At 31.9% G+C, this 14,749-nt stretch overlaps 1 protein-coding gene across 4 annotated transcripts in view; it reads left to right on the top strand.

The window, feature by feature from the left end:
- The window catches only part of LOC143052461 (LHFPL tetraspan subfamily member 2a protein-like), a 35,060-nt gene extending 20,964 nt beyond the window's left edge, over positions 1–14,096 (top strand). For 3 of the 4 annotated variants that reach the window (XM_076225507.1, XM_076225508.1, XM_076225509.1), the window contains 4 exons: positions 2,846–2,893; positions 4,759–6,030; positions 8,584–8,697; positions 10,454–14,096. In XM_076225507.1, the coding sequence (XP_076081622.1) occupies positions 5,592–6,030; positions 8,584–8,697; positions 10,454–10,596 (696 nt within the window). In that variant the 5' untranslated portion in view covers positions 2,846–2,893; positions 4,759–5,591 and the 3' untranslated portion in view covers positions 10,597–14,096. The remainder of the gene's footprint in view (positions 1–2,845; positions 2,894–4,758; positions 6,031–8,583; positions 8,698–10,453) is intronic. The other variant, XM_076225510.1, reaches the window with a different exon arrangement.
- The last annotated feature ends 653 nt before the right edge of the window (positions 14,097–14,749 follow it).

Below are 14,749 nucleotides of genomic sequence, written 5' to 3' on the forward strand. Positions count from 1 at the left end.
TAACTTATCAGAAAATTATATACTATCATGCATGTTATTCAATCCATCTTGTATGGGAAAGGATTTGTATAGGCACTGCCTTTTGTCCAATCCCTTTGTTTAAATGTACATTTGATATTTGAACAATAAAATATTTTGAATTGAATCAATCTCTTTTAAATGAAAAAAATCCAAACAGCTTGATTTTTGACAAACAATTTTCGAAAAATATAATTATAAGGACAGACTGGGGAGGTGATACATTTTTGCTGTGAGTGCTCAACCCTCAATCTTACCAGAGACAGTGGTGTAACACCTCAGTATAAGAAATAACAAATCTTTTATGCTGTAAATGCTATTCCTTAACAACATCTCTTCCATAAACCAAGTCGTACCGATCTGCCTACCAGATCTGCCTACCATTCCGGGACACATGAGATCATGTTTTATGGTGGGTCATGAACTTATCGTGTTGCTCAGTATTGTGTTTTGTTACATCATACTTCTGTTTGTGTTCAGGTATTTTTTTTCCCCAGTTCATCAGTTAATTTTAAATTGATGGGTTTGTGACTGTCCCTTTGGTGTCTTCTTCTTCCCTTTTTAGCTCACCAGGGCCCGAAGAACCCCATGTGAGGTTATGCCATCACTTGGTGTCCGTCTTCTGTCGTCGTAAACTACTTCAAAATTCTTCTCTGAACCACTGGGCCAAATACCTTCAAACTTTAACTAAATGTTCCTTAGGGTATCTTGTTTATAAATTGTATCCGAAGTTTTGATCCATCGTCAAACATGGCCACCATGGCTAAAAATAGAACATAGGGGTCAAATGTGGTTTTTGGCTTATATCTCAAAAGCTAAAGCTTTTAGAGCAAATCTGACAGGGGTAATAGTGTTCAATTGGTCAAGATTTATCAGCCCTGAAATTATCAGAAGAATCACACAACCCATTGTTGGGTTGCTGCCACCGAATTGGTTCTATATAGTCTTAACAAAATTTTGCAGTTTTTATTTGTTATTGTCTTGAATATTATTATAGATAGATATAAACTGTAAGCAGCAATAATGTTCAGCAAAGTAAGACCTACAAAAAAGTTCAATGACCAAAATTGTCAATTGACCCCTTAAGGAGTTATTGTCTCTTAAAGACAATTTACACTATTTGTTCATCAAGTTTGCTAACATTTAAAAATCTTCTCCTCTGAAATACTGGTGAACAATTCAGGCTCTTGAGAACCTCTTGTTAAATAATTTTCTAATATCTTCAAACAGTTAATCTCAAACAAATTGTAATTACCTAATTTAATAAAGACACCATAATCACTATCCTGGTGTTAATTTGATGAAAAGCTGATTTCATGCTCATGTACATCTTAATTGACAAGAATTTTGTAAGAATATGATTAATGCTAAACCTCTCTGCTGTAGCTGACAAGGGTATTTCATCATCCTCAATGTGTTTGAAATATTTGCCACTGGATGAAACATGACAAACTATCAATCAATTGAATTTTAATCTTCAAGGATTAGAAGTTTATTCATATTTCTATGGACAAACAGATTAGTTTTCATTTTAATAACAAAACAAACAAAACTTTTCAACACATTTAAGGTGGTACCCAACACTTTCACTAAAATTAATTTGGGTCGTTTAATTTTCTTATAATTTTGACAAAGTATTTACTTTGACCCTTTTACAAAAATATAAAAAATTCAAAAAATTTGAACCAACCATTTTATCAGAAAAATTACACTGGTTATATAGCAATTTGACAAACACTAATTTTGATCATTGAGAAGCTTAATATTCCCTTAACTACACAACGTAATTAAAACGTTGAGCTGATTTTACAGAGTTATCTCCCTGTAGTGTTAGGTACCACCTTAAGCTTTTCCATACTGTGGGTAAGGAACAGGTACTTTGCTTGTCTACAGGAGGTCATGTATTTGATTGCCTTGCAAGTTCAATCCAAAGACTTCAGAATTGACATTTTCCACCTCCTAATGCTAAGCACATCACATTTAGGAATAAGTGTAATAGTAATAGTAAAAACTAGTTGGACCGAAGTCATAATAATATCAATGTATAAAAAAGAAGATGTGGTATGATTGCCAATGAGGCAACTATTCACAAAAGACCAAAATGACACAGACAATGTGTCTTCTTTGCATGTTACATCATCAAGACACTACTGAATAAAACAAATCTATTTAAGGTGGTACCTAACACTACAGGGAGATAACTCTGTAAAGTCAGCTAAGCGTTTTCATTACGTTGTGTTGTAAAAGGAATATTAAGCTTCACAATGATCAAATTTGGTGTTTGTCAAACTGCTATATAACCAGTGTATTTTTTCTGACAAAACGGTTGGTTCAAAGTTTTTGATTTTTTTATATTTTTGTTAAGGGGTCAAAGTAAATACTTTGACAACATTTTATGAAAATTAAACGAGCCAAATTAATTTCAGTGAAAGTGTTGGGTACCACTTTAAAGCTGTTGCCTAACTCCAAGGTGCTTATGAAGGGCTATTTGTTACTTCCCCAATTGTATCAGGCCACAATTAAAAATATTTTGGTTTGCCCAAACCCTACCTAAAGGTTGAGACAGTGGGTAGTTGAGGTTACAGCATTTTCTTTTTTTTTTCAAAAAAAGAAATTGAAGTATCGGGTGTTTATTAGTCTTCATGCCTATCTGATTAAAAAAAACTTCTTCAAATCAGGACATTAAAGAATTTGAGTAGGCAGCTTTTTTCTGGGTAGGTAGGGTTTGGGCAAACAAACCTATTCTTTTTTATGGCCTCACCAATATAAGCTAGGATCCTTAGATATTTCAATACACTTCCTTAATATGTTATAATTATTTTTTCAGATTTTAAAGAAAAGGTTTGAAACTAGATGTAAACAGAAAGTTAAACTTGTAAGTTTACATGAACAAAAATAAATAAAACTTTTTGAGTAATGCAAAAATGTAAACAGAGCTTTACAAACCCTGAAAAAAAGAACAGTACCTTCAACACTCTTGACTAATTCAGCAAGATTCATACAAAAGTTTTGACACCAAATAGCAAGAAAACAGATCATAAAAAAAATGTAGTTTACAGAACCAGTTTGATAGACATCATGTCAATGTCAGTTTCTTTAAAACAAATATAATTTAATGCCAAATCAAGTTCATCATTTAGAATATTGACTGACTCAGCACAGCCAGACTTTAGAATGCTCAAGTGCCATAACAACATCAAGATAATGACGGGGAAAAAATATGATCAAATAATATGGCAAAACCACATGGTTATCAAATATTTACACGTTTTATTACATTTCAAAAGGAGAACCAACTTCTCAAGTGTTTGTTCTGTTTTACAGCATCAACAGCAAACATATTTTATGATGTTATAGGTTCCATTTTTAGGGTATTGTAAATTTAGAAAAATAGTGTGTGCATTTATGATTGCATTTGTCGTGTTTGTTTATCAATCGACTCAATTTAAATGCCTTAAAATACCCGTGAGTAATGGAAATTAAATTATTGTGATTTGCAACACCTTTTTGGATTTTTCTCTGAAATGGCTTCATTATATAAGTCTATGTAGAATTGTCGTAATTTATATTTGATACCAGTTTTACATGTTAATTATTTATTACTTTTGCATGTGCTGTTCAGGAGACATATGTGGGTGGGTTTTTTTCATGAAAGCTTTTTGGGAATAACAAACATTTTCAGAAATAATTTTTTGCAATGCAATAAAACATAAGGTTAGGCAGAGGGCAGGAAACAAACTTATTTATTTTTTGCCTTAATTCTATCTATTTCCAATCTTTTAAACATTTGCTCAGAAACCTAAGCATTCAACCAACTGTAAAGATGTATTGGAAGGAGCCATCTTGCTTACAATAGGACTATCTTCCTTGTTTTAATTGTTGTCTCCTGGGCTAAACTGCCTCATCAATGGTTTCAAAGTAAGGTTACAAGCTTCATCCCAAATCAATAAAAAAAATACTCAAATTCCTTACTGCTGTGTTGCTACATAAACAATATTAATAATTACATCATATTAGTAAATCTTTCCCAGATGTTGCACTCACATGGGGTTCATACAAAAACATAAATTGATATTTTGAAAATAAAGACTTCAAGCTGAGCAAAATATGATCAGATGTTTTTAAGGTTTATCTGATTTTTATCAATTTTTTTTATCACAGAAAACATTTAGAATATTTAAAATTGTTGACTTTGAGAAGTTCATTTCAGATAAGAAAGATTCTATGATAAATTCATAGATCTGAATTATTGTGTCTGGTTTTTATTTTTTCCACTGTTTCTCAATGAAGGTAGGAACTTCTATTTTTCAAACAGACCTCAAGATTTTTTTTTTTTTCAAATTGGCTTTGAAAAGGATTGTTTTAAAATCTACTCACTTAGATTAAGTGAATGCTGGAAAATTTAATGCTTATAAGATTTCTTAAATTAAGTGGATTTCAAAAAACAAATAAAAGAATAAAAAAATCTTAAAAAGCATTTTTTGCTTGAGAAGTCCAATAACCACCCCTCCCCCCTAAAAAAAACCCATAATAAAACAGTGATTGGGGAGATAAAGTTTTTGAAATTTTAACAGCATTAAGATTCAAGAACAAATTTCTTCATACAGTATTGTATGGTAAAATTACTTTCAAGTCCTGATAACTATAATCTTTCAAAATGCATTGAAAAAGAAGTAAAAATTAGTCATCTGTTGATGTAAAAAAATATAGTGAATTATTGATTACATATTTATTTTTCAGAATGAATCACCGGCTAATGTCAATATCTAATCATAAAAAAATACAGAAATAAATGACGACCAGAAAACCCGTTATTTACATGTGAAATTGACAACAGCAGGCTATCATTCATCAGAAATAATAGAAATCGGCATAACTATTGGAAAAGAGCTTCGGAAACGATTCAACAGTGCATAGAACTGCATAGTGAAGGAATCCGTCAGATTGGAAATTGATGAAAATTTTACACTTTATTTGTTCAGATATCTCTGAGGCATTGTGGTTCAATTTGATTTGATGATTTATTGGTTAAAAAGTCTGCAGAATATTTAACAAATTCTGAAAAATCAATGTGAATTGAATTACTATAATAAGAATTTCGGCTGTGGAGTTTGTAGAGATAGTAAAATGTTTGGATGATATATTGAGTTGGGAAGATTTGAATTTTCGTGGTGCATATACTAGAAACCAGAATATTAAAGGATATTGATTAATGATTATACAATAGAGCCACCAGTCAGGATTTTAAAAAATCGGTGAATCTGATCAAGTTAATAAAAACATAATAATCACCATAATCGACCAAAATTACAGGAAGTCGATTAATTTTAAACAAATTAACTTGTTGATATGAATCATTTAAAATTCTGATTGGAATTCGTTCACAAAGAAGATTGTTATTAAAGGATAGGATAGAAAGGAACAAATGAACCATAAAATCTAATAATTTGTTTTGTGGTTTTTGAAGTTGTCATGGATTTTTGAACTTTGACTTTAAACAGACGTTTAAAAAAAAAAAAAAATTTAGCAGTTTAAAGCTTTAGCTTAAGTTTTGAGAGAATTTATTTGATAAAATGTGCTACGTTATTATAACCTGTCGATCTTTAGGCTGGACCTTGCTCTCCATAGCAATTACACTGATGATAGTGGCATCAGTTGTGTCTCCTTATTGGTTAGTTGGACTTCCTACCAACCAAATTCAGTCGGTAAAAGCTAACAATACACAATTTATCATCGAAAAATTTCGACCAACTCTTGGAATATTTAACAGATGCCAGAGACTTACACGATCTGACTACACATTGGGCAGAGTAACATGTGCTAATTTTGTGACCGATTTTATCGCAGAAAATGACGATTTCCCACATGCGTGGAAGGCTACTGTGATATGCTTTGCCTTAGCGGCTCTTTTACTCACCACTTCTATGATTATGTCAGCGATGAGTTTATTTGCACGCTCTGTCTGTGGTAAAAGTATATTTACTCTAGCTGGACTAATACAGAGTATTGCAGGTTAGTATAATGAAAGTATATATTTGACCTATATAAACATACATGCCTCAGTAGGTTAAGTGTGATCCAACTTATTTCCCAAAGTTATTCTAACTTTTGCAAGTAGACAAAAATAATACTGTAAAAGCAGAAATTTTCGTGGAGGATTTAATTTTCTTTATTTCGTGAAAGAAAATTTCCACAAAATTAAAAACCCCTCTTAAATTTAACCACCATATAATAGCACTCACATATAACATGTATAAGGAAACCATGAAATTAGGTCCCCATGAAATCTTATAGAGAGAAAAAACCATGAAAATTAATGTTTCTACAGTATATGAATATGATTAGAAACATGAAAAACTTAAGGATGTACACCTAGGTTAAGGGAAATAACTCTTAAAATCATCAGTACGTTTGTGTCAGCCATTTTCATAAATATGTTCTAAGCTTCTAGGATACATAGATTATTTCCAATCTGTTTCAGATAAATGCTTAAAATTCATTGACGAAACTTGACTTTTACAAACGCATAACTGATTTAAAGAGTTATCTCCCTGAACCAAGGTCTACCCCCTTAAATGTTTGTTAAAATAAGCACATGGTCCTTGAAATAAAGTATAGGCAAAATTAAGTTATACAGTAATCAGTATAATAGAACTGATTAAGATTGAAAATTAACAAAAGATTTTATTAAATGCTCTCGACATGTTCAGATTTTTCACCGTATTTTTGGCTTGGGAACTAAATGAGTAAAAAATGTCAAAGGTACCTATTGATATATCTGAAATTTCCATTGAATAAGAACATTTGAATTAAAATATATTTCCCTTACAAATTATTTGAATATCTTTAATATAATTAAGACAGCTTTAAAACTCCTGCATACAATATCTTTATTTGTTAGTTGGTAATTCTACCAATATGATGAAAGATGGCTCACATTTACCATATTGCTTTGAAACTTTTGCTTAAAAGCACATATTTGTTAATGAATTGCTATCACATGGAAACATTCAAGTTACATAAAAAGGCTAGAGTGATGCAAGTAAATCAGAGTTATCTCCCATTTAAAAAATATTTACACTAACTACATCTACCATAAAATTGAGAATAGAAATGGGGAATGTGTCAAAGAGACAACAACCTAACCATAGAACAAACAATAGGAGAAGGTCACCAACAGGTCTACATGCACTATAGATTTACTAAAATAGAAAGAAATATGTTGTTTTTTTTTAAGATTTTCGTTTGATATTTTTTATTCAGCTGTACTATTCAGTGAAAATATTTATGTTATTCATGTATATTTAGACCATAAAGCATTTTCGCAAGTCTAATTGTAAAACACTGTACTACCAGGTCAGCAAATTAATTTGGCAATCAGTACATATTCATGAAATCTGTTTACTGATATTATTTTCCTCAGCTGTATTATTGCGAACCCTATCATAGTTTTCCATAGACATGATAGATTCACCTGCAAGTTACCTGTCCATTTAAACTTTTGTAAGTTCTATTGTCCCATTGAACAAATACAACAGGTATTGTTCTCTGTATAGTTTATTTGATGGGACCTTTAAATTTCTTCCAAGAGAAATCTATCACTCATTGATTAATTTGCCTGACCAAAAAAATATCTTCTTTGTTCACTGAAATACATGTATATAAACTCACATAAACTGCCTGTGATGCAGTATTTATTCATTATCAATAATATATTTTCAATCTGTTCAATATAAGCACTGATTTAATTATTAAAAGTTTATTTCTGATTTTTTTTTAACTACTGCATGCATTTATGTTTCAAAGAATTTGCATGTTTTTTGTGGTTGTTCAGTTATAAAGAATACATTTATGAAGACCTTTATTTAAACATTATCATTTCAAGTTTTTACTTATGAACAGACTAAAAAAAGCAAATTTTAATAGGTAAAATGTTGAAATTTGATCAGAAATCAACTTTTAATTTTTAAATCAGTGTTTATATCAAACAAATTGAAAATGTGTTATTGATTGAATAAATACAACATCACATGCAGTTTCATAATTACTTATTTGTACATGTATTTCCATCATTGACAGTTCAATTTTTTGTTTAGGTAAATTAATCAGTGAGTGATAGATTTCTCTTGCAAGAAATTTAAAGGTCCCATTGAATAAACTAAACAGAGAACAATAGCTGTTGTATTTGTTAGATGGGACAATAGGACTTACAAAAGTTTAAATGGACAGGTAACTTGCAGGTGAATCTGTGGAAAACTATGATAGGATTTGCAATAAGACTTTCCTATAAAAGTGATAAGCTGAGAAAAAAAGGAGGGAAATGGAAACTTGACAAAAGTTTTAAATTCCTGCTCTATGTGTGGCAACCATCAATATTGGACAATATATCCCCAAAAGTGGACACAAAAAATTGACACAGTTAGATTTGATGACTTTTATAATACTCATATATAGATAAAATAAGAAGATGTTAAATGATTGCCAATGAAAATTGTCTTTTACATCAATTTAATTTACATGAGACTTTATACAATATGATTTCAATGATTTGATCATTTTTTTCAGGTTTATTGTGTGTAATTGGCTTGGTTATATATCCTGCTGGCTGGGGTACAGCACGAGTGAAACGAAACTGTGGAGAATATGCAGATCCATATATCATCGATAGATGTTCACTTGGTAAGAATTTTAATAAAACACAAATGTCTCAACAGATCTCTATGACCAAATGTGACTATAAAAGATATAAGAAGATGTAGTATGAGTGCCAATGAGACAACTCTCTCATCCAAGTCACAATTTGTAAAAGTAAACCATTATAGGTCAATGTACGGTCTCCAACACGGAGCCTTGGCTCTCACCAAACAGTAACTAATAAGGAGCTGCAAAAATGACTAGTGTTATAAAAAAAGAAGATGTGGTATGATTGCAAATGAGACAACTCTCCACAAGAGACCAAAATGACACAGAAATAACAACTATTGGTCACCGTACGGCCTTCAACAATGACCAAAACCCATACCGCATAGTCAACTATTAAAGGCCCCGAAATGCAATGTAAAACAATTCAAAGGAGAAAACTAACAGCCTTATTTATGTAAAAATGAACGAAAAACAAATATGTAACACATAAACAAACGACAACCACTGAATTACAGGCTTCTGACTTGGGACAGGCACATACATACATAATGTAGTTTAAACCATTCAAACAGGAAAACAGGTGTAAAATATCTTAAGTTTGTTATATACCTCGGATTGATGTCCTTAGTTCAAAATATAATTTCTGGATTGTCTCCCATTGGTTGTTAGATATCAGAATTAAGATATTGACCTTAATTTCTGAAAATAAACAATACTAAAGACCAACTTTTCTTAGTTTTGGCAATGCCTACAATGGGATTCAAAATCACAAATTAAAAATTGAAAAATAACAAAAATATCAGACTGATGAAAATTCTAAACGGAAAGTCCCTTATCAAATGGCAAAATCAAAAGCTCAACCACATAAAACGAACGGACACCAACTGTTATATACCTGACTTTCTACAGGCATTTCCTTATGTAAAAAATGGTGGATTAACCTGGTTTTATAGCTAGCTAAAACATTGCACCCTCCATTTTCGATCTATTGAAATGTTGTTCAACATTATTCAGAACATTGTGCTACCGTAATATTTACTTTGTCTTATTTTCCTTGTGCTTTTCCATTTGACCCATAAGAAAACTTTGCACATATATATATATCAGAATATTATCATTCTTTCATTATTGTTTTCAAGTAGAAGGATTATTAGCATGATTAGTTAACTTCTTAATTTCATAATTTATGATGATTGACAGAAATCAATTCATACTTTTTTGTTAATAAATAGTTTGCAAGGTAATGGGCTAAAATGGTTTGCATCTCTAATATTGATGCACATGTACACTTCAGAATTTTTTGTTGAATTTTTTGTTGCAGCACATCCACTATAGCTGCGGAACCGTAGCTTTTAGGTCCTTTTAATATTTTGCAAACCACAAATAGTCAAAAAATATCATAAGGAGTTAAGAGCTACAGTTCTGCAGCTAAATTCACAACAAATATTCAGTACAAATAAGATGAAAAGGAATAGATTTATTGAATTTTGTTCTAGCAATGAACTAATGTTGACATTAATTAAGAGAAATACAAACATTAATTAACTAATACAAATACTGTTTGATATTTCTACTAAAGAGTCTTTAATAAATAATTTAAAAACACATTCAATTATTGAAATCTACTGAGAGACAGAGGGCAAAAAAATGTAAAAAAAACATCACTGATTTAATAATTGAAATATCATTATAAACTTAATATGTGAATGTGTATTTCATCTTTTCTACTGATCATATTTAGGCCTAAGAAAAGAATATCTGATTTAAAAATTATCATGATCTCTATTTACAGGTTGGTCATTTTACCTGTGTATTGTGGGCACAGTATTAACATTTGTGTGTTCAGTGTTATCTATTCAAGCAGAACATTCCACATCCAGCAGAAAGGTCGAAGAAGAGGTCATGGAAGGGAAGAATCTCATCTGTGTCTTATGAATGTTTAAACGAACAGTAATACAACAAGGGCATACTTAGATACAAACTGATCCAGATCTGATGTTGTACATAATGTTATACTCTATTCCAGTGTTTTGTTTTGACCAGATTATGTAGACCAATTTAGTTACATTAGTGTGGTTGAGATCACTCCCAGAGAACTACACACATTGCTTCCATTAATGTTGAGTGCTACAAGTGGTGTAGGAACTACTTGCCTATCCTGTACATAAGAGATCTTCACCCATGGTTAGGTTGGGTTCATTTTGTTACAATTCCTGTGCATCAAAGGCAACTCATTTATTGGCAGGGTTCATTTAATTATCACTCTGGGCATCAGAGACAACACCCAGTTTTTGGCGGGGTTTATTAAGTGACCCTTCCTGGGCATCAGAGACGACACCCAGTTTTTGGTGGGGTTTATTAAGTTACCTCTCCTGGGCATCAGAGACAACACCCAGTTTTTGGTGGGGTTTATTAAATTACCTCTCCTGGGCATCAGAGACAACACCCAGTTTTTGGTGGGATTTATTAAGTTACCTCTCCTGGGCATCAGAGACAACACCCAGTTTTTGGCGGGGTTTATTAAATTACCTCTCCTGGGCATCAGAGACGACACCCAGTTTTTGGTTGGGTTTATTGAGTTACCTCTCCAGGGCATCAGAGAGGACACCCAGTTTTTGGCGGGGTTTATTAAGTTACCTCTCCTGGACATCAGAGACAACACCCAGTTTTTGGTGGGGTTTATTAAATTACCTCTCCTGGGATACAGAGACAAACCCAGTTTTTGGTGGGGTTTATTAAGTTGCCTCTCCTGGGTATCATAGACAACGCTCAGTTTTTGGTGGGATAAATCTAGTTACCTTTCTTGGTCAAATCTGATTGAACATGCATGCTGAGACTTATATATGTTAGTTTGAAATATATTGATAGATTTACACAAAAAAAGTATGATTTAAAACTAGTTACTAAAAATTTTAAAGTTTAACTGATTTTTTTAGGTTCTGTATAATAAGAGAGATAACTCCAGGTGATAAAAAAATGCAAAATCTATTATATTTTAACATGTAATCTTGACCATAGCATATGGTTCTATTTAAGAACAACCTTAACACAATAATGAACAAAGTTTTAATTTAAATTTGGATAGAGGGGCTTGCTTTTCAACCCCACCAAATATAAATATAGAATAAACCTAGGACAAAAGTTCTTTTCATACAAGGGATTTGACAATATTTGAGAATTTAAAAAACAAACTTCTTATGAAAAATAGTAGATCGTCACAATGGTGTCTTCAAACAATTATCTACATTCATGATGGAAATAATAGCATTACAATATTGAACAGAAATGATTAAATGACAATTTTTTCAAATGATTTTCTTAAACAAATGTCTTATTTCATACTGGAAATATGGCAGGGTTTGTTTAATGCATGTCTTTTCTATTTTTTCTTAATAATTATTACATATTTTTGCAATGAGATACTGTGATTTCCCAATCAAATTAGGTATTTGTGAATTAAAGTATGAACCCTGACTATAAATATGGAAGTGATCCCGACCATTTAAAGAGTGTCCAGTAGTTTATGAAGCTGTATATTTTATTTATAAAGATATTTTTATCACTTTTTCATACCTTTTCATATTTTGACCTCTTAGAGGTGAAGTTTATATCAGTGTCTGATTTTTGTCGAGCCTGCAACTTTTGTTGCAGAAAGCTCGACATAGGGATAGTGATCCGGCGGCGGCTACGGCGGCGGCGGCGGCTACGGCGGCGGCGGCGGCTACGGCGGCGGTGTTAGCTCACTTCTTAAAAGCTTTATATTTTAGAAGGTAGAAGACCTGGATACTTCATACTTCGTATATAGATGCTTCATGTTACGAAGTTTCCGTCAGTCACATGTCCAATGTCCTTGACCTCATTTTCATGGTTCAGTGACGACTTGAAAAAAAAGTTCAAATTTTTTGTAATGTTGAATTCTCTCTTATTATAAGTAATAGGATAACTATATTTGATATGTGCGTACCTTGCAAGGTCCTCATGTCTGTCAGACAGTTTTCACTTGACCTCGACCTCACTTCATGGATCAGTGAACAAGGTTAAGTTTTGGTGGTCAAGTCCATATCTCAGATACTATAAGCAATAGGGCTAGTATATTCGGTGTATGGAAGGACTGTAAGGTGTACATGCCCAACTGGCAGGTGTCATCTGACCTTGACCTCATTTTCATGGTTCAGTGGTTATAGTTAAATTTTTGTGTTTTGGTCTGTTTTTCTCATACTATATGCAATAGGTCTACTATATTTGTTGTATGGAATGATTGTAAGGTGTACATATCTAGCGGGCAGATGTCATGTGACCCTGACCTCATTTTCATGGTTCAGTGGTCAAAGTTAAGTTTTTGAGTTTTGGTCTTTTTATCTAATACTATATGCCATAGGTCAACTATATTTGGTGTATGGAAATATTTTATGATCTTTATGTCAGTCACGCAGGTTTTATTTGACCCTGACCTCATTTTCACGGTTCATTGCACAGTGTTAAGTTTTTGTGTTTTGGTCTATTTTTCTTAAACTATAAGTAATGGGTCAACTATATATGTTGTATATAAGCATTGTTAGCTGAACATGTCTGCCTGGCATGTTTCATCTGACCTTGACCTCATTTTCAAGGTTCATTGGTCTTTGTTTAGTTATCTTGGTTAATGTTAAGTTTATGTGACAGTTGTAATAAAGCTTAGCTTTACACCTAGGACTATCAACATAATATCAATGATTAGTATAGAAGGCGAGACATTTCAGCGTGTGCACTCTTGTTTCATAAGAGGTCAAATCAAAGTATTGAAACAGTGCTTGTGTTTATTCAGCATCATGTTGGATTCATTAAAAAGTGACTATACAATGTCAAGATGAAGTTATCACAAGGTCAAGTTAAAATAATCATGAAATTAATTTCTTTTTATGCTTGTATGTCTAAAATTTTGAGACTTTGTTGCATTGACAATTGCATTCAACAGAACCTTGTAGAGGTTCCAAACTTTTAGAATGTTTGTTTATACATTCATGATATGAGATCTCACTTTTCATGTACAGAATTGGAAAATCTTGACTGTTTTAGCCAATATTTGTTGACAGAATGTACGTTTCTTTTGTTCTGCTCTGTATAGATATCTTTTCTTGCTAGCATTTAGTATATTATCATATCAGGACTAGTTGCATTACCCTTCATTTCATATTTAGCCATTTGAGTCTAACCTTTTTGTTGTATCAAATTTTGCCACAATTTTTGTTCATCCATCAAAGCTTACATTGTGTCTGCCTCATTGAACTACAAATATTTATATACTCTTTTATTATACATGGAATTATATGTAGTATTTGTTACAACGTTGTAAAATTATTTGTTATTGTTTATTTTTATTAAGAATACTCCATATTTATATGTACTCTACAATGGCTTTAAGTAGCTGTTTTACGTAATAAAATTATACACATGCCTCTGTTTTCTGCCATGAAAAATCATCTGATTTCTTGACTAAGCCTGGTGGTTGAGTCGTCAAAAACGTTCATCAACAAAGATAATCTAGCCAGTTATGATATTAACTCGACACATTGTAATTGTGTTTGGGGGACAATGTCCAAAGGAAATGGTAGCTTTCACCATCACTTGGCGTATGGCTTTGTCTGTCTGGTGTTTACTTTATTTCAAACATTCTCCCAATTCCAACTAAACTTAATCTTAATGATCCTTAGAGTATCTAGAATAAAGTTCGGGGTTTTTTTCTGTTTAATCATGGCTTTAAATTAAATGTAGGGGTAAAATGCAGTTGTTTGCTTATATCTCAAAAACAAAAGCATTTAGAGCAAATCTGACATGGGGGTACAAATTTTTATAAGGACAAATTGTATTATCCCTGAAATTTTCAGATGCATCTAATAACCTATTGTTGGGTTGCTGCCACTAAATTGATAATTTTTAGGAAATTTTGCAAGTTCTGTTTATTGTCTTAATATTATAGATGAAGAAACTGTAAACTGCAAAAATGTTCACCAAAGTAAGATCTAAAAATACTTTTACATGACCAAAATTGTCAATTGACCCCTTAAGGAGTTATTGCCCTTTAAAGATAATTTTACACAATTTGTTTATC

The sequence above is a fragment of the Mytilus galloprovincialis genome, chromosome 11 (genome assembly GCF_965363235.1).
Source record: "Mytilus galloprovincialis chromosome 11, xbMytGall1.hap1.1, whole genome shotgun sequence".
Taxonomy (NCBI): Eukaryota; Metazoa; Mollusca; class Bivalvia; order Mytilida; family Mytilidae; genus Mytilus; species Mytilus galloprovincialis.